The following is a 20071-nucleotide window of genomic DNA, read 5'->3' as shown; positions in this document are numbered from 1 at the left end:
TTTTGCTGGGAAAGAGGATACGATTTATCTTTGAATATAAACCCTGGTTTATATTCCCATGCATCTCCATACTTCTGTTATTAACCAGGACCATGAACAAGCCCCATGTCCAGACTGTAGTACATCTTATAAATAAGATAAAGGATTTACACAAGATCACTACAGATAGAGGCCAAGATTCTGGCATGAAATCTAGTGTGGTAGACCTAGTTTTAGCTGTTCAGCCACACAGCCTTACATACAGGATGAACAAAGCACATCAGTCTCTGGCTAGTACCTACATGTTTTCCACAGTCAGGGATAGAACCCATGGTCTCCAGTGTGCTGCTTTTTCCTACAACCAACTGTGCAACCGCCTGAGAAAAGCTGTCAAATACTCCACTGTTGGTGGGTAGGAGAGGCTAGCATGCTTTTGCTTCCAAAAGCAGCACTTATCCCAATTTAATCAAATTCACACTTTTAACAGAAAAAAATCTTACCAATATCCTGAGCAGTGTTAAGACAGAGTAACTTCCAAAAATTATTCAATGTGTGGTAGATATGCTGATATAGTGATATAAGAGCATTTGAAGTTTTTTTGTGGAGTATTTGATGAACTTAAAGATCTGTGTCACATTTCAGTACCTGGTAGAAAAAGGAAATAAAAACTTTTGAGTCCTTGATTGTATTATTAATAGGGTTTTAAGTGATGCAAGCATTGGTGGAATTTTGAATGATCCAGTTAGCTGTTCAGCCAAAAAGCTTTTGTTAAATCTAAAGTTAGTTTAGATGGATGTTCCAAAATACTATATAACAAAATACTAACTGTACATTCAATTGTGGTGTTACAATACTTATTAATGACTTGCACCCACACAGTAATCATGGGTACAAGCATTTGATCAGAATACTTTCAGCTGGGCTAGTCAGAGAGATTCTAGCTGTCCCATGCTGGCTTGCTTCAGCAGATCAGCTCACACTAGCAAAGAATCCCTCTCTCACTCCATTTTATCCCCCTAGATTTCTCATTTCATCTGCCTTCTTCTGAACTGGTTAGAAATTACCTAAACTTCCAACAGATTTACCTTGTCATTCCCAGTACACAAAACCTTCCTCCTTTTCTTTGTCTGTTCTTGAGGGTCTTCCTAGACTTTGTAGAGCAAACCTCCTTGACACCTCCTTGGCCTAGTAGTCAGCTTCCTATTAGTTATCAACCATTTCTCCTACATTAGCACATCTATGGCTTATCATAATTTCATACTGCCAACATTAGCATTTTAAGTATCTGTGTTGTCTGTCTCTGCTTAAAATTCGGTTTCCTGAAAGATAGGCTTATACCTTGTGTAACAAAATATATCCAAACACCTATTGCATATTTACAATACATTTCTTAATTCTTACAAAATGGAGACATTTCTTCTAACTTTTCATTTCTATGCTTTTGGGTTTTGAAGTAGGTGGAAGTATGTCCATATGTTCTCTTAATTTTTGTATGTATATTAAGAAACATGGTTTTGGTTTTGATTTTTTTATTTAATTAAATAGCATTCTGTGTGATACAGGAAGAGCTTTATTTGTGTTTAGAGAGCATATAGCAGATTCTATAATCCATCATATTAATATCCATTATTAAAATATGTTTGATCAGTAAAGGTGTATTTGAAGAACTGTTTAATCCGCTCAAATGTATAAATCTATATTAAAGTGCAGATTTTTCCTATTTTTAGAGATGTCCTGCAGTGTACTATGATTACACATCAAATTCTCTTACGGGGAGCTGCTCAGTGCTATCTTCTTCAAACAGCTATGAATTTAGTAGATGTGGTAAGTGCCTCCTCCTCCTCCCATAGTAAGTTATTTCTTATAGATGATAACACAGCATAAAAAATGCTGCCAAATAGAACTTAGAGCAACTGATTTTGCTGAAATGGTAATTTTGGGAATGGTCAAATGCTATGGTCAAAAAGCATTAGTTTGAGTAATGGAAGCGTAACTTCACTTCATTGTAAGAAACAATTTGGTTCTTTTTGTCAAATACTCTACCATACTTTACTATCTACTTCTATTGCCATAAGACTTAGGACCTCATTGTACTAAGTACAAATGCTTCTTATAACAGTTTACATTATAAATATTTATTTCTTTATTATGTTCGTTTGCAGATCTCTATTTTTTTAATGTCAGGATGGTGATACAATAATTAAGGCTGAACTATCACTGTCTTTAGTCTTGAATATCTGTTGTCTAATTCACCATTTATTCTTTAGCTATCAGATTCTTAAGTTGAACCAGAAAGATTTTTTTTCTTCCATCACAATCTTTAAATAGCCTGATATCGCTTAAAAATTCAGAGATTATTTTGGTGTGTTAGATAGCTCAAAAAACTTTTTACCAAACCTTGAAACCTGCCATTACTGCTTAGTGATTTGTGCCTTTCTTTTTCTTGAGGTTATTCTGTAAAATTTCTAGGTAAAAATTATATTAAACTACAGTTTATGTATAATGCAAAAAACCATGGGGTTAGAAGGGACCTAAACAATAATCTGTTCCTAAACTATTCCAGAAAAATGATTATCCATCATATTTTTGAAAACCTGCAAAGAAAGGGTTTCCAGAGCATTCCTGGTTAACTTGTTCCATTGTTTTACACCTAGAATTTTTTTTCTGTGATTTAACCCAAATTTGTTTTGCTGTAGTTTATATTCCTTCATGTTAATCTCCTTTTTTCCAAGCTAAACATATTTAGTTCTCTCAACCTTTCCTCATATTCCAACTTTCTTTATTGTCTTTATTTTTTTCCTCTGGATCTTCTCCAGTTTTCCTTGTCCTTCTTAAAATGTGGGGCTCAGACCTACACATAATATTTTAGCTGAGGCCTAACCAGGGTGCTGAATAGCATGGTGTCATCACTTCCTGTGTCTTACATGCAATGCTTCTGTTAATGCAGCCCAAAACTCTTGCTTTTTTGTGACTACATCATATTGTTGACTTTGAGTCTAGAGCAGTGGTTTTCAACCTTTTCATAGTCAGGGCACGCCTCCAGTTGAGAACCAGTATTGGTTCTACCTGAGCTTACCTCGATGCTTCTGAACCAGGCGATACTGCCTCCTGATAAAACCGCCCACGCCTGCCGCACAGCCAGCTGTGGTATGTGTGCACACTCCTGCTGCATTAGGGCTTGGTTCAGAGAGGAACAGTTCCATGCACCCCTCTTTTCCATGGGGAACGTGGGATGTGTTGGCTTAGGAAGGGCCGCAGCGGAACCAGCTCCTGCCTGCTTTAGGTTGAACAGATCCCTAATGCAGCAGATGTACCTGGCTGCTGCTGTAGCAGGAGTGCCTTCATCACACTATCACTGTTAAGAACCACTAGTCTATAGTGTAATGAAATCCCCAGCTTCTCATCAGTGCTGCTGCCTAGGTAGTTATTTCCCATTCTGTTTTTGTGCAGCGTTTCATAGTTGGTAGGGTTGGAAGGGACCTGAGCAGATCATCAAGTCTGACTCCCTGCCATGGCAGGAAAAAGTACTGGGGTCAAACGACCCCCAACAAGGTGTTTGTTTAACCTCCTCTTAAAGACCCCCAGGGTAGGAGCCAGCACCACTTCGCTTGGAAGTTGGTTCCAGATCCTAGCCACCCTGACTGTGAAGTAGCGCCTCCTGATATCTAGTTTGAATCTACCCTCTGCCAGCTTGTGACCATTATATCTAGTCAGTCCTGGTAGCGCTCGGGGGAACAGGGACTCCTCCAATGCCTGCTGGTCCTCTCTGACTAGTCTGTAACAGGCCACTAGATCCCCCATCAGCCTTCTCTTGTGGAAGCTGAATAGGTTCAGGTCCCTTAGCCTCTCCTTATAGGGCCTGCCCTGCTGGCCCCTGATCATGCGAGTGGCCCTCCTATGGACCCGCTCCAAGTTGTCCACATCCCTCCTGAAGTGTGGCGCCCAGAACTGGACGCCGTACTCCAACTGCGGCCTGACCAGTGCCACATAGAGTGGGAGGATCACCTCCTTGGACCTGCTCGAGATGCATCTGTGGATGCATGACAAGGTATAGTTGGCCTTCCTGACCGTGTCCCCACACTGTTGGCCCATGTTCATTTTGGCATCAATAATGATTCTAAGATCCTTTTCTGCCTCTACACTGACAAGAAGGGAGTTCCCCAGCCTGTAGGTATGCTGTTGGTTCTTCCTCCCTAAGTGCAGTACCTTGCACTTGTCAGTATTGAATCCCATCCTGTTCTCATCCGCCCACCCCTGTAACCTATCTAGGTCCGATTGCAGCCTATTCCTCCCTTCTAGCTTGCCCACATCCCCCCACATCTTAATGTTGTCAGCAAGTTTGAATAGGGTGCTTTTTACCCCCTTGTCCAAGTCACTGATGAAGATGTTGAACAGTGCCGGTCCAAGGACCGAGCCTTGGGGGACCCCACTGCCCACATCCCTCCAGGTCAAAAATGACCCATCCACCACCACTTTCTGATGTTAAGCTATGGGTACTGTACAAGCTGCCTTTTGGCACCCTTTCTTCTTAAGTTAGTATAATGACACTTTTTTCTCTGTTCAGGGATCTCCAATCACTGCAGAACTCCCTGTGCATTTTGTAGGTCACTGTGGACCTACTTGAACAGAGATTCCTTGTCAATCAAAAGATTTAGTTGGAGCTTTGACAAAATCAATATAACAAAAGTTAATCTGATCCTCATTAAAAAAAATGAAATAAGTGACTACATCTTTTCTTGAACTGTCAGTGTACACCCACAACTAGGTATATTAATTATAGGAATTCTATATTCTATAGGAATTATACATTCTGATGAACTTATGCTGGCAGTTGAAAAAAGGCAGAAATGAATAACTTGAGAGTGCACCTTAGTGGGTGGTAAGGGAAAAAGTTAATATCTTCTTCTTGTCAGATGGAAACAAACTCTCCTGAATTACCACTGAAGTATCACAGAACATTTTTTTTTGAACTTTAAAAAAAAATTTCCTTATATGGGGGGATTCTGATTCTTGAATAATTCCTTTAGGAGAAAGTGTCACTTCCAGAAGTTTCAAGTTACCTTGCATCTCTTAGACCAGAGGAATCCTTAAGGAGGGGAACGATACTGTGGGTGGAGGTAAGAACTGAAACTGCTGCTGTTATTGTGGTAATCAGTATGTCCTTCAGTAAACCACATTAATTTTTTGGTATGAGTTATAGCTTATGTTTTTAATTCTCTATTTTGTGTGTGTGAACTACCTTAATGCTGATCTTGTTTTGTACCTAGGTGGTAAGATTTGTGCTTTTTACCTGGAAACTATGATTTCTAACGTTAAGAAGGTATTAATTTTGACTGTAAACAAGTCATTTGGCAGGTTCTGAATTAAAAAAAAATACATGCATCTTCACTGCCTATTGAAGGTTATTTAAAAAAAAAAAAGTTGTTCCTTTCCTCCTTCACTGACTGTGAATTCTTCAGAAAAAAGTCTCCTTCTTGAGGTAGCACTTCTGTTGTGTTTTTGCTGTGAATGAGGAGTGGCATTAAGGCTGCAGTTTTCAAACTTTTAGAGCTGAGCCTCCCTTTGAGTTAGTTTTGTTCGTGCCCCTGCCCAACCCAGATGGAGAGACGTGCAAAATATGCTTTCATAAACTTAACAGAGATTAAGTCAATTTAAATTACCCAGTTAAATTTAGAGATGACCCAAGCAGGGTGTGGGGCCTGGGGCAAATTGGCCTGTGCGGTGCCCTGCCCCTGGATGTGAGGAAGCTGGTGGTGGATTCAGCAGTGGCAGCGGGTGCTGAGCTGCTGGATGTGAAGCTGACCGTGGTGCAGTCGGCACAGCAGCTCCGCCCAGGTCCCTGGGGCTCCCCCAAAGTGTGGGACCTGGGGCGGTTGCCCCGATTCGCAACCCCCTAGGAACAGCCCTGCCTACACCTGTAAGTTTCAAATTCAGAGATTGAAACTGATATTCACAGATACTGTACTTACTGACTTCAGCTGTTTCAGCTTCTGCCTTTCGTTTTAAAACAGTATCTTTTGGCAATAAGTACTGATTCATTTTCACCTCGTAATAATGTGAAAAACATTGAACTCATCATCAGAATCAGCTGCACTGCACAAATGGTGGTTGTAATTTTTGTGTTGTAAGAGTAGATAGGATAGGCTTACTAAACCAGAAGGTGGGAAATGTAGTTGTTGCTATGGAAATGATCACTGGCTTAATTAAATACATTGTAACACCTGTGAAATCAGTTGCAAAAGGTTCACTCATACTATTTCATTGTGTGATGTTGTCAAGTTCTTGTTGTATATTGATAATTAAAAAAAAGTAATATATGCCTTGTGCATGGTGCCCCCTCAACATTCCTTCATGCATTTAATGGAGTTTAGATATTCGTATCAAATTAGCCGAAAAAGTACATGCGTCTGTTTGCAGAGGCATAACAGGTGAATTAATTAATAATGATGGATAGTATCTACTTGTGATGTATAAAAGCTTAAATAGGCATGGGCATTTTAAAGGAAATTACACATATACACAAAAAGATAAAGACACACAGAAATGAAAGCAAATGAACTTAATTTTCATACGCAGAAGTGGATCCAGGATTTTATGAAGGGAGATGAAGGAGCAGTGACTGGTGCTGCAGTGGTGGGTGCACCCCCTTCCCCAGCCTCCTCTCACTTCACCCAAGCCCCTCCTTGCACCACAATGTGCGGACCACACTATGGGACTAGCAGCTGGGGACTTCTAAGTCCTCAGAATAGATAAGAATTCCCCCCATCCCTTTCCCCTGCCTGCTGCTGTCGTCCGAACTGTCCTGGAGAGTTTGGGCACTCCAAAACTATTTCAGCTGACCTGTGAGCTGGGCTGGGCTCAGCCTGGGACATTAGTGGCAGGTGGGTTCCCCCTCCCTGTGTTTGTTTCAGGGCTGGATGGTGAGGAACTTCTCTTCCCTCCACCAGGGAAACCTAGCAGGAAGGAGGAAACAGTAGCTGCTGTCCCATGCTGAGGCCAGCCCCCATGCAGTCCACCTGGAGCAGCTCTGGAGCTCCCCTTGCTGCTGGGACAATTGCAGCAGCAGGCAGGAGGGAGGGCAAGGTACATGCTTCTGAGCACTGGGGTGAAAAGGAGGAGAATTCTTATCTTTGGGGACTTAAAATGGTCCCCAGTTGCTGCTCCTGCTACATGGTCAGAAAAGAGGGGTGCAGGTGCACCACTGCGCCCAGGGGCAGCACATAGGTGCAAGTGGCTGTGCACTCCCTGCAAAAAGGTGCCGCTGACAGTGTCGGCGGCGCCTGCAGGCAGTCGCTGCTCACCACCCCACCAATGGCAGTGCCATTGGTGTCTGCAGGCGATCCATGATCGCCCCTGGCTGCTGCCGATGGCGTCTGTGGGAACTCCCTGCTCACTGATGCCAGGCTCCTGCTGCCGCCCTCCCACCGGCGCAGCTGTGCCCCCCCAGCTGCTGGGGTCACGCACCGGTCATGACTGCACCCCTTCTGGATTTGCCCCTGTTTAGAATACTTTTTTTTTTTTTTAAGAAAACTAACATCCATTGTATAGTTGCAAGCAGTTTAATGTATTGTTATGTATGTAGTGGCAGGTCTACATTACACATTTTTGTATAACTATTAGTGAAAAGTGTCATCTGTGACTGATATAACTTTCAGCAGCCAGATTGTTTGCTCATGTGTAGATGCTTTTCTGTACTGATAAAAAGTTGCTGCTCTCCCAGGAGAACCCACAAGTATATAGATACTCAGGCTTTGTCTCCAAATTAAAAATGCCTGGTACAGGAGTAAAATGACCTGAGGATAACCAGAGTTAAATCACTCCCAGGAGAACTCGGGAGAACAAATGTCTGTATATGCAATGGCTTCTCTCAGAAGAGAAGAGTCCTCTAGCATCTGCCTTCTCTTCTTGAGAGAGAGTCTGTCACTTGCTGGACTCTTCCAGTAGAGAGAAGAACAGTCCCCACAGGTTGACCATGAGCAGTCTGGGGCAGTCAACCAGAACTTCCCCCTATGCCCTGCTGCCATCTGTTGCCAGGCAGACTAAGGAAGTTTGCAGAGCACACAGATATGTGGACACCGCCACCCCAGCAGCACACTGTCAGCATTACAGGCTTTCTACTCATCAGGGCCTCAGCATTCAAATGTGTGTACACGCCGTTCTGGGTAAGTTGCTCTACCAGGAGAACAAACCTCAGAGAATTCTCCTAGATAATTTGAATGTATGCATGCAGCCAAAGTGAAAACTTGTAGATATGTTTATAAATAGTAATGTATTTGTTTTATTTAGCTTTGCAGTTGGCTGTGCACTAATGACGGCCACTTCAGAAAGTCCATAAAATGTGATCTTGAGCATCAAGAGAGATCATCATTAAGTACATATGTACTTACTCTTGTTGAAGATTACCTCAAGACACCACCATCTGGAAGTAAGTTCAGATAATATTTATGAATTTATGTATCTTAAGTGCAGAGTCTAGTGTCAGAATATTAAGGTTATGAAATCACTTATTCAAAAATTGTGCAAGTAGGATGAAGGTTTTTGGTACTGAGTTAATCTGGTTAAACGCCGCATCCCAGCCAGGTTTTAGAATTCTTTTTTAATGCATATTAAATGCAATGTTTTTTAAGAACAAACTGGAATAAAAAATAACATTTGAAGAAAAAAATTGTAACTGCATTTATTCTTGTCCTTGCTTTGCATTTTAATGTTGCAGTATTGCTAGTTTTTTTGTGTATTTTTCCCCCCTCTCTTTCTCCAGCCCACTTTTCAGGGGAGATAGTTAAGTTGTTCATGTAAATAGTATTTGCAGTGGAATAGACTAGTAATAGACTGCCTAAGGAAGATGTAAAATCTTCTTTATTGGAAGTTTTTAAGAAGAGTTTGGATAAGCATTGGATATGGTTGCTATAGGAGTCACATTCCTGCATGCATACAAGGTGATCTCTGAGGTCCTTCCAACCCTGTGATTCTAGGGTGCACGGTTTAAAAAATCCACAGTCTTTACGAACAAAACTTGTATAATAAACACCCTGGAAGTTATTACCCACAGAACCTTGTCTACTCTGGCTACCCTTGAACTAACACACTTATGGAGATACAGATATGCTGTATTTTTAGTCGGAAGCTTTCTGCACATCTTTCTTGAAAGTTACTGTACTCTGTTCAAGAGCATAGCCTTTGGACTTAAAAAAGGCTGTGTGCTTACCTGACCTCAGTGTAAACAATGCTCATTAGCTAAAGGAATAGCCTGCTTTCCATTCTCGCTGCCTTATGTCTGTAACCACCTTGAAATTGATGGGACCTGGTTATTTCAAGGCTGTTTTAGAAGTCTTGAAATTGACAGCTCCTCGTCTATTAATTATGCAGTTAAGTTGAGTACAGTTATTTTACAAAGTAGATAGTGAGACCAAAGCATACCTGTGCACTCACCTGATATGCAGATAACTGGATATTATTATTTTATTAATGGGATCAGTGCTGTGTTGTGCAATTAAGCATATCACATACTAAACCTGCAAGTGTCAGAGGGAAGTTCACAATAATTTTTGGAGCCTAGTCTTCAGCTTATTAAACTTGAAATATTTGTAATCCAAAAGGCATGTAGAGTCTTCTCTCTTACATTGCCAAGTACTTCAGATATTCTGAATTTATTTTACAATCATTTTCTTTCAAATTTATCTCTTTGTGCATCTTTGACTATTGTGTGAGACCTATCATGTTGATAAAATGCATGCTCCTACATAAGGTTTATAAATGTGAAATGTCAGAAGCCAGACATGTTAAATTTATCCCTCTAGAGAATAAGTGTGTGTCAGTTTTTAGTACTGGTGAGTATATCAGAACAAGATCGTATCATTAGAAAATTAATTTTCTAAGATCTTTTATGATTGGAGATGCTCCAAAATATCTCATTTCACTCATGATAATTAGAGCAGACTGTTGAATTACTAAGTGTGTGGGGGATGCATGCTGCACAGGTCATACCAGTGCAGGATATTGCTGCCCCCTCTATCCCCCTTCCCCCGAACAGCAGTGTGCCTCCCCCACTATACTGCGATATGCAAGCCCCTCTGCTTCCCACTGCACTGCAACATGTGGGTGCCCTGGCCTCACCTCACCTTCCTGGCTGCACCATAGTGTGTGGGGACTCTGTGGGCTGCACTGTGTCACCCCATACTCTCAGGCAAGGGCAAGAAGTGGAAGCTGCAGGGAGGAGGAGCATGGAGACCTGCAACTGGAGTGAGGGGTAGGAGTGGTGGCTGGGTGGGAACCTGGAGCCCCAGATTAACTGCTTGTGAACTGCCAATTGGACAGCCCTGAATTAGAGAATCTAAAATTGTTACCAAATTCATTTGGAAATTTCCAAGGTATACTTTTTCCTAAGAACAAGTTTGGCAGAACCTCCCTATCTTCTGAAATGTGTATTTAACCATTGCTTTGGAGCTCTAGGTGAGATGAATAAGCAAACTTCTTATTATAAAAATTAAAAAGCTATCATTTTACTTCACCTATCCACATTTTATAAATAGCTTGTTGAGAAAATTATACTTGTAAGAATGACAGGGATGTAACTGCTTGTCTGCTGAAACTCCAGAGCAGGTCTTTATATCCCCAGAGTTGGACATCCAAAACTCATCTCAAATGATAGCTCTTAGACTCTTTTATAGCAAACAGTTTGTAAAAGATTTGCATTACTGTATTTCTGTTTAAGGGAGCCGAATTTTTCAACAGGATTTACATACCTCCCAAGCATGTGAAGCTGCTCCGAAAAATCTCAACATTTTTTTTTTTAAATGTACTTAAATAAAGCAAATTATTGAAAGATGAAGTATATAACCTGTTTTTTAAGATAAAGACCTGTAGATTCAGCACTTCTTTAACAGAAGAAGAAAATTCAGCTAGTTTAAATTTATATATAATAATTCAAAGCTTGTTACAAATCTTTAGCCTGACATTTAGTAATTGAATCCATTAATCATTTATATACCATTACCTTCTGCTAATAGGATTGTAAATAAACAACATTAAAAGTTAAAGAAAATTACCATACTGAGTATTTTTTTTAAATACCATGGAAACTCTAAATTATCTTTATTCAGGGGAAAGTTGCTTTATGCCTGACTGGTTTGAAGCTAAGCTTGTTGCTACAATGATTCTGCTGGCTGCAGATGTAGAGGAAATGAAGAATAAACACAGGTAAGTTTTATAAATTTAATTTTCCCATCAATTTTTTCTTTTGGGCTTGGTTCAGATCTCACTGAAATCAGTGGGATGGGTGTTCTTGACTTCAGTGGGCTTTGAAACAAAATGTTAGTCCTTGCCTTAGCACTTGTCACCTGGTAAAATTTTCAAAGGTGTCAAGATGACTTATCAGCTTGACTTGGGTGCTTTAAATATACATTCAGTAGATGATTCTCTTCTTAATTTTTGTTTTTGTGTAGTGAAAAAATCAACACAAAATGGATTGAATTGAAGGCTTTCTTGTACCCTCTTCTGGATGTTTTGCTGAAACTTGGCACTAATGTTTATATACCAACACTGAAAGCTGATAAAAGCCTACAATTGCTGTTGAAGTTATTACAGACCTGTTCGTTAAAATGTTCTAATCCACAAGATGGTTAGTAATATCTTAAGTATATTGTCCTATATTGTTTATTGTTAAACTAAAATTATGAGGTATTTGTTGTGTTCAAATTATATTGCCAAATATTATCAGTTTTTAATTAATGTAGCAGTTGCATTACAGGCTTCAGTGTTTACAGACTTTAGTGTTTCACAGTAAGCTTTCAGTAATTATTACCATTCTTGATAGCTAGTAGTACTAAGGGGGAGTTAGTTGCATTCGGTTTTGGCTTGTACATTATTAAAAGAATTCTTAAATAGTTTTTAAATTCAGAATCTTTATGACTAATGATTTGCGAACAGTGCTACACAGGAGTTATGGTGAACTGTAATAGAAATTAGTAAATTTAACAGTTAAATATGTAGTTTGATTTTCCAAACAAATTAGCGATATTAGACTTCTACAAATGCAGTCAAGTGAGCCAGTTTGAGTCATTTTAATAAACAGTGAACATTGCTGATAAACCCAGTATGATTTGGAACATCTTTGAATGTGTTCATTTTATTGCAAGATCCTGGCTGGTTTCTCGTTTAATTGAACCTTTTACCTGTTCAAAGTAAAGCAATGTTGACTGTTAAATCATCACAGAAAATATCAGGCTTTGATTGGCCTCCTGTGGCCTTTCCCACAGATGTAAAAGTCAATGTGGAAGACCTTGAAGAAATTCTCAGAGATATCTCTGAATAACTCTTCTAGAAGCTAAAGCTCTGCTTCATAGCTGCCAGTTCCATAGCCGATCCAAAAAGAAAGACTCCATTCTTGTGCTTTTATATCCTCTCCTTGTTCTATTGATTTCTCTATTTTAGAGCAGCAAGGGCATACAATGGCTTTTGGTTTCGTTTCAGTACTGATGCATTATCCCTGTTTCTTGTGCTGCCAGTTAGGGGTGCACTGATAAAGATTTTTTGGGCCAGTATCAATGGCTGATTATTAAGGAGCCATATTGGCCGGTACCAATCTGATTGCCAATATGCAGTCCAGCAGCTTGGAAAACAGCATCCGGCTGGTAAGTCTGTTGTGGGGGAAGGGGTGGAGAGGAGGGAAGGGGCGTGGGGATGGGGCAGATCGAGGCCCCTGCAGTGAGGGGGGTAGGTGCTGCCCAGCCGAGGCGGGGTGGGGCATGGAATGGAACTGGCAGCTTGTCTGGTGGGGTGTGGCGGGGGGAGAGCATGTCCTGCTGCTGTGCACACCCCAGGGGAGTCATGGGGGAAATGTGACCCCTGATCTGTGAATGAGGCAAGGGTGGGCCGCTGCTGTGGGCTGGGGCCAGGGACAGCGCCAGGCTCTTCCCCACAATTCATCGTAGACCACCCCATAGCCCCCCCGTGCCGCCTCCTGGCCCAAGCACAGCCACGGCCCAATCCCCCTACTGGAAGAGCCCGGTGCTGCCCCCACTCCAGCCTGCAGTGGCAGCCTGGCTTCACTCCACACAGATCTGGGGGTACATGCCCCCATGCCTCCCCTGGGGTGTGCGTAGTGGCGAGATCCATGTCCTCTGAATGAGCCTCTCACGTCTCTGTCCCACACCCCGCTCTGTCCCGGCTGGGCAGTGTCTGCCTTAGCCCCAGCCCCAACTCCAACTCCACTTCTTTCCTCACTGCATCGCCTCGATCTGCTCTCTCCCCACACCCCTTCCTTTCCTCCACAAGAGACTTACCAGCCAGACACTGCTGTCCAAGCTGCTGCGGCTGCATGCACACACACGGCATTTATCAGCCACATTATTGGCCACATCAGCCAAAAAAACCTGGTTGCTGATAATGTCAATTTTCCTTTTATCGGTGCCAATACAATATGGACCAATGTATCGGTGCACTTCTAGTGCCAGTAGGGCATGGCTCACCTGAAAAGTGCCTTGACTTATGTTAGTGACTGAATATAACGTTTTGCCACATTTATTCATTTCAGTCTCTACTCTTGTAACTTATGTATGTCTTCATCTGTAGACTGTCATGGGAATGTATTTTGTGTTCTTATGTTTCATAGTCAGACTCTATCCTAAACTTCCTTTAATGGTAAATATTGTTGTTTCAGTTATAATCCTTTGTTCTCATTAGCTCATAATTTCCTGAAAATAAGTTTTAGGGTGAAGTAGTTTTTGGTTGTGCTCTACTCAAAGATAAAATACTTGAGGAAGTATTAAGAAAGTAACATAACTATTTTCACTTCTGAATTCATATAAAAAAAACTATTCCCCATTAAAAAAAACCCCAACGCAACCTGCCACACAGTCCCCAAATTACTAAATGTAGGTGCCTCTTATGTTGTCCCCTGGAAGCATTGGGCAAGTGACATTTTTGCCTACAGTGATCTTTTCTAATGTGCGTGCTCATTCTTCAGTTTGTCTGAAGCCAAAGGATTATTTTTTCAAACACATATATGTATGATTGCAAATATGATCTTCTTGGTGAGGTATATAATCTTAGTTTTATATTAAACTAAGATTATATACCTCTATCTACGTTTTCACTGACTATCTGTCTTGTATGCAAATCAGACCAGCTTCTGGCTTCTTTATTTTTTCATTCCATCCAGGAAGAGCACACACCAACTGTTAAAACTTCCTTAGCCTGACGAAGGGTTTTTGAACCCGAAAGCTTGCTTAATAACTATTCTCCAACCATTTGGGTTGGTCTAATAAAAGATATCAGATTCACCCAAGGAACCTTGTCTGCCTTTTATATAAAAAGACAGACAAGGTTCCTTGGGTGAATTTGATATCTTTTATTAGACCAACCCAAATGGTTGGAGAATAGTTATTAAGCAAGCTTTCGAGTTCAAAAACCCTTTGTTAGGCTAAGGAAGTTTCAACAGTTGGTGAGTGCTCTTCCTGGATGGAATGAAAAGTAAAGAAGCCAGGGGCTGGGCTGGGGAGTTGGTTGCCAGGCAGATTATAATGTATCAAAAATCCAATGTCTATGTTTAGTCCATGACCTCTAGTATCCAGGAGGTTGATGAAATGGAGCTCATAGTCTTATCTCTGGGAAGTGTTGTGTTGTGTTTAATATAAAAAGGTACTTTTCCAGCTTCAAAGGCAGTTGAAGGAATTTTGCTCTAATTTTTTTCTTTTGAGAAACTAAATGTTTTTGTAGAGAGAGTAGAGAATAAAGAATGTTTCAGAGAAGTATGAAATTTGAGTGTGAATTGAACCTGTTCTACAGCCTTATCTTTACTGTACAAAGTCAAGACTGAGCAACTCTTGTAATAAAGATTAAATTAGTGCTCACACATAATTAGGGTTATTGGAATGCCATAATGCAATGTAATGAAGTTTGAGAACAGTTCTAACTACTATGGATTCCCAGTTAGTAAAACCCTAGAGTATATGCTTAGATAGAAAAACTATTCAAGTGCTTATAAATTAAGCATATGCTCAGGTGTTATACTGGATTCTTTCATTCCGTGGAGTCTCAGAACAGAAAAAATGCCATATGCCTGAAGAAGTGTGATAATACCTGAAAGCTTGCAAGAAATGTTTCCCCAACTACTCAGTTGCTCCATTAAAAGATATATCTACCCAAAGAACCTTGTCTACATATGTTCTTAGACCAGCTATAACCAAAAAAACCTAGAACGCTGCATTTGAGGTTTTTATGGACGTCTTTTTAGGTATTAACTTGCATTGGCATCTGATAAACGCAGAAAGTGACAAACTAGAGGTTTACTTGGCTATTAGTAGGACACCCTAATTTATCAGCTTTGATGTGGAACTCTGAATGCCCTTCAGATATACTAAATATTTTAAATACTAATTTAAGGGATTTTCAACATGTAGTTTAATGTATTTTTTAAGAAACAGAGCATTGTACATGTTCTTCAGCATAGGATGCCTAAAGCTAAGAAGAAGAAAAATGATAAATATTTCTTAAAAACTCTTATTTTTATGTCCTGTGCAGTGGTTTATAATCCTCTACCTAAACAGAGGCATATCCTCTCAAAAAGAGTCCATTGAAATACTGTACAGTAAAATAAGCAGCATCTGATTAAACTAAATACTTAAGGACTTGAATATTCCTGTAGAAGCTGGCTATTGTAATGGAATCCACTTTGTGTAATATGCATCTGTAACAAAGTATTTTTCCATCGTGTTAGTGATTTTTTTTTTGTTTGTTTTCTGTACAGATGGGGTATTAACTTTTCTCTGGAAGTGTGTTGAGACTTCTGTAGACAGTGTTTTGGATTTTGTTCTCCGAAGGCTTACTACAGGTGATTTAAACTCTGTAAGTATTTCCTGAAAGACTTGCTGTCTACTTGTTTTGGTGCATTTTTGCTTGTTAATCTGATTCAGCAGTACTTTTTTACAAGTTTCTAAACAAAATACTTCCAATCCTCAGAACATCATTTTACATAGAAATAGTCATGGTAAACTTGTTTTAACAGTAACCTGCTGAGGCATGTCGGGTTTTTTTTCAGTGAAGGGAATTCAGCAAAGATGACAATACAAATGAAAAATTAGTTGGTTTCTTTTAACCATTAAATTGACTTTGTAGTTGGCATTTGCAACAGAAAATGACAAGGAGCTTTTTATATTTGCCCATATGGTATGTCACTGCTCAGATCTAAAGTCCAGCAGAGGTACTGACTGAGTGGATTTAGGAGGTATGCATCTGTCAGTTTGAGGGTTTGGGGTGTTTTGGTACTTCCTGCAGTCACATTTCTATTGTCCTGCTCCCATTGTATTGTAGTGTATTATAGGCTTGTGAAAATTTTAAAATCTTCCCATTTTATTGTATTAGTGAAAGTCTTAAAATGATGCATTGATAGTCAGTAATGTTTAACTACCTAAAAAACTGCGAATCACCATTTGTATGCATCAGACTGACACAGAACTCTGCAAAGAGTTAAAAGTGTTAGGTCCCTTATTGAACGGAGAGGGTAAGTTAATAATATACTATGCAGGAAAGGCTGTTGTGTTTATTGCCTACTTTTTCAGTCTTATAGTTAATTATTAGATGAGAGGCACAGTCAGTCTTGGGGATGAGGTGTAGGTAATCAGCTAGTAAAAGGAAAGAACAAGTTAAAAATTACATAGATAAGACGGATGCTTTCAAATCAGCAGGACCTGGTGGGATTTATACTAGAGTAATCCAGGAATTGGCAAAGTAATTGCAGGTTCGTCTTCGAGAATTGTGGAGCTTGTGAGGTATTTCAGAAGATTGGAGATGGACAAACAGTGTCCAACTTTAAAAATGGAAAAAAGCAGGATCCAAGGAATTGCAGACCAATCAGTTTAATTCAGTACCTGTAAAAATAGTGGAGCATACCATCAGTCAATTTCTAACCACCTAGAATTAGAGGTGCACCAATACATGGGTCCCATATTGGATCGCAGCTGCAGCACAGTACATGGGTGTACAGGAGCGCAGCCTGGCATTTTGGAGAGCAGCCAGGTTTGGCTGGTAAGTCTGTCGTGAGGAAAGGGGTGGGGGGGGGCAGATTGAGGCCCCTGCAGTGAGAGAGGGGTGGGGCAGGGGCAGGGGCAGGCACTGCCCACCGAGATGGCACAAGGCATAGGAAGGATCTGCAGCTCATCTGGGGTGGAGGCGGGCTCCTGCTGCTGCATGCACCCTGGGGGGGCCTGGGGGCTGGGGGGCGTGTGTTCCCAGATGTGTGTGCAGGGCAAGGGTGGGCTGCTGGGCCGGGGCTGTGCTGGGCTCTTCCCGGTGGGGGCTGTGCCTGGCTGCACTTGGGTTGGGCGGTGGCGCTGGGAGGGGGCTGAGGGGCTAGTCACCCCAACATTTTCCGCAGCCCCCCCCTCCCAACACTGCTGCTGTCCGCCCCTAGCCCAGCCCAGCCACCTGCTGGGAAGAACCCAGCGCCAGCCCCAGCCAGCAGCAGCAGCCCGTCCTTGGTTCGCATGCAGATCTGGGGACACCCCATGCCCTCCTGGTTTGTGTGCAGCTGCGGGAGCTGCCCCCCAATAAACACAACCCTGGCTGGGCAGCCCCTGCCTCAGTCCCACTCCTTCCCTCACCGCAGGGGCCTCTATCTGCCTCCCCCATCCCTTCCCTCCAGCCATCTGTTGCCCCACAACGGACTTACCAGCTGGTTGCCGCTTTCCATGCTCTGGGGCTGCATATTGGAATCGGATTGGTATTGGTATCGGTGCACCCCTACCTAGAATGTATCAAGGTGATAACTAGGAGCTAATGTAGATTTGTAAAGAACAAATTATACTTAATCAACCCAGTTTTTTCTTCCATGATAAGGTGATGGCTCTTGTAAAAACAAAGCAAACAAACAAGACCCCCAAAAAACAAAAAATCAAAGTGAAAGCAGTGCGTGTAATGTATGTGTACTTTAGTAAGGCTCTTGACATTATTTCTCACAAAACAAGTGAGGTAAAGAAATATAGTCTAGAGAGGAAACTAAGAGGGTTTGTAAGTGGTTGGAATAGTGTGCTCACAGAGTGGTCATCCATGACTCCATGTTAGACTGGGAGGAAATATTTGAAGTTTCATAAGGGTTTGTCCTGCATCTGGTGCTGTTCAGTATTGTTATTAATGTTTTGAAGAATGCAATTGAGTGTACAGGTATGCTTAGCAAATTTGCCAATGGCATGTAGCTGCGTGGGGTAACAGACATTTTAGAGTAGCTATTTTCAAATTGAGGTACATGTACCCCTGGAGATATTCAATGCTAAATTTTAACAATGGTGATGGAGCTTCTGATTAGTCTGTATGCAGTGAGTAATAGCATTTCTGCATGTAGATATTGGTATTGACACTTCCCAAAGATGCACATGCAAGGTGTAGGGGTACAGTCAGCAGTATTTTGCAGATAAAGGGGTATACAGCCTAAACGTTTGAAAACTACGTCTCTAGAGAAAAATATCACCTTGATACATTGGAAAAGTGTGTTAAATAAATAGGATGAAATACACTGAAGGCAAGTGGAAAGTACTATATACCTGAAGTCCTCTGTTCAATTTGGGTATGCCATTTCAAGAAAGATGTGGACAAAATTTGTAAGCATCCAGGAGGGAGCAACAAAAATGATGAATGGTCTAGAAAACAATGAAATGAAGAAATGTTGGAGGAATTTGAATTATGTAGTTTAAAGAAGAAAAGACTGAGGGAGGGATTTGATCAATCTTCAAGAACCCATAGGATGGGTTAGAAAGAGAATGGCAGTCAGTTCTCTATTGATATGGGATATGACAAGAAATAATAACTTGAATTACAGCGTGGGAGAATTAGTTTAGATGTTAAAAAGAACATTCTAACGATGAGGGTGTTTTAAGTACTGGAACTTATTATCTCGAAGCTGTTTTTTCTCCATTGCTGGAAGCTTTTATGCAGTTTAAGCTTGTGTTTGACATGTTTTAGATCAGAGGTGCTTAACCGCTGGCCCATGTACCTGTCATTCATCCTGCGGAACTCATAGGTCTGGAAATTTGGTGGGGGAGCGTGAGTCCGCATGATTTGGTGGGGGATCATGCGGACTGGACAAACATGGCCCTGTGTGTTGGGTCATGATGGCACATGGGGCTGCTCTTCAGTCAGAAATGGGCCTGCAGCAGGATTAGCATGCAGGGTTGGGTCGGTGCACAGGGTTGGGTTTGCACATGGCAGAGCCAGTATGCAGGCCCAGGTCACTGCACTGGATCGCACCTGCAGACTGACCCCACACTTGAGAATGAGGAAAAAGATAAAATGGTGTGAGCATCAGGGACTGAAGGGACAGAAGCAACAGGCCAAAAGATGAATGTGGTAGTGAAGCAAAGTAAGAAGATAAATGAGAGTCTGTTTTTATCCTGGGACTCTTATCTGTGATGAGGAGACATCTTCAGGAGTAGGGAGGGCAGTGGTGAGTTTGGTAAAACTGATTGCCAAGGCCAATATGGGAAGAAGGGCAAAACTTCTAGGTGGAAAAGAAAATTGGAAACTTATTTCAATGTGTCGGGTTTTTTGCTGCTAATGGTTACTCAGAGATCCTTGAAATAGATGGGAACTGGGTAGAAAAGGAGAGGAACTGTCCCTAGTTACAGGAAAAGAAAACATTTTAGTGGTTGTGATTGCTCCTGACTTTTTTTTATAGAAGTTGTTAGTTGTGTCTGATTTTTAGTTGAAAATTTTCCCCTTTTAATGCTAATTTTTTTTCTTCTTTTGAGGTTTCAGATTTGGATCGTTGTAATTTATACTTGGCTTTAGTATCAGAGCTGGTAAATTTATCATCGAATATTGGTTGGAAAAAGGGACCATCCATCTGGAATTTCACCTCTTCTTTGACAAATGCCTCTATTCATAGTCTGCAGGAGGCAAGCAGTGAACAGGTAATTTTTAGATGCTTTCAAACAACAGGGTAAAGGAATGGCTGATTATATGATAACATTTGTTAATGAATATAATATTTTGCAGAATACTTAGGTAATTCATTGGTAGCTAAATATTTCAGGTAAATGGTCTGTAGCTTAGCTGCAAAAGGACATATTTAGTATTGCAGTACTATAATTCTCTGTTAACTTAC

At 41.0% G+C, this 20071-nt stretch overlaps 1 protein-coding gene across 1 annotated transcript in view; it reads left to right on the top strand.

The window, feature by feature from the left end:
- TARBP1 (TAR (HIV-1) RNA binding protein 1) overlaps positions 1 to 20071 on the top strand; it is an 85390-nt gene that overhangs the window by 17070 nt on the left and 48249 nt on the right. Inside the window, exons 8-14 of the mRNA XM_059715535.1 lie at positions 1707 to 1803; positions 5007 to 5096; positions 8266 to 8404; positions 11079 to 11175; positions 11421 to 11596; positions 15725 to 15822; positions 19716 to 19877. Coding sequence (XP_059571518.1) covers positions 1707 to 1803; positions 5007 to 5096; positions 8266 to 8404; positions 11079 to 11175; positions 11421 to 11596; positions 15725 to 15822; positions 19716 to 19877 — 859 coding nt within the window. The remainder of the gene's footprint in view (positions 1 to 1706; positions 1804 to 5006; positions 5097 to 8265; positions 8405 to 11078; positions 11176 to 11420; positions 11597 to 15724; positions 15823 to 19715; positions 19878 to 20071) is intronic.

This window comes from Alligator mississippiensis, chromosome 1, assembly GCF_030867095.1.
Source record: "Alligator mississippiensis isolate rAllMis1 chromosome 1, rAllMis1, whole genome shotgun sequence".
NCBI lineage: Eukaryota > Metazoa > Chordata > Crocodylia > Alligatoridae > Alligator > Alligator mississippiensis.
This window is presented reverse-complemented; position numbering and strand designations above follow the sequence as displayed.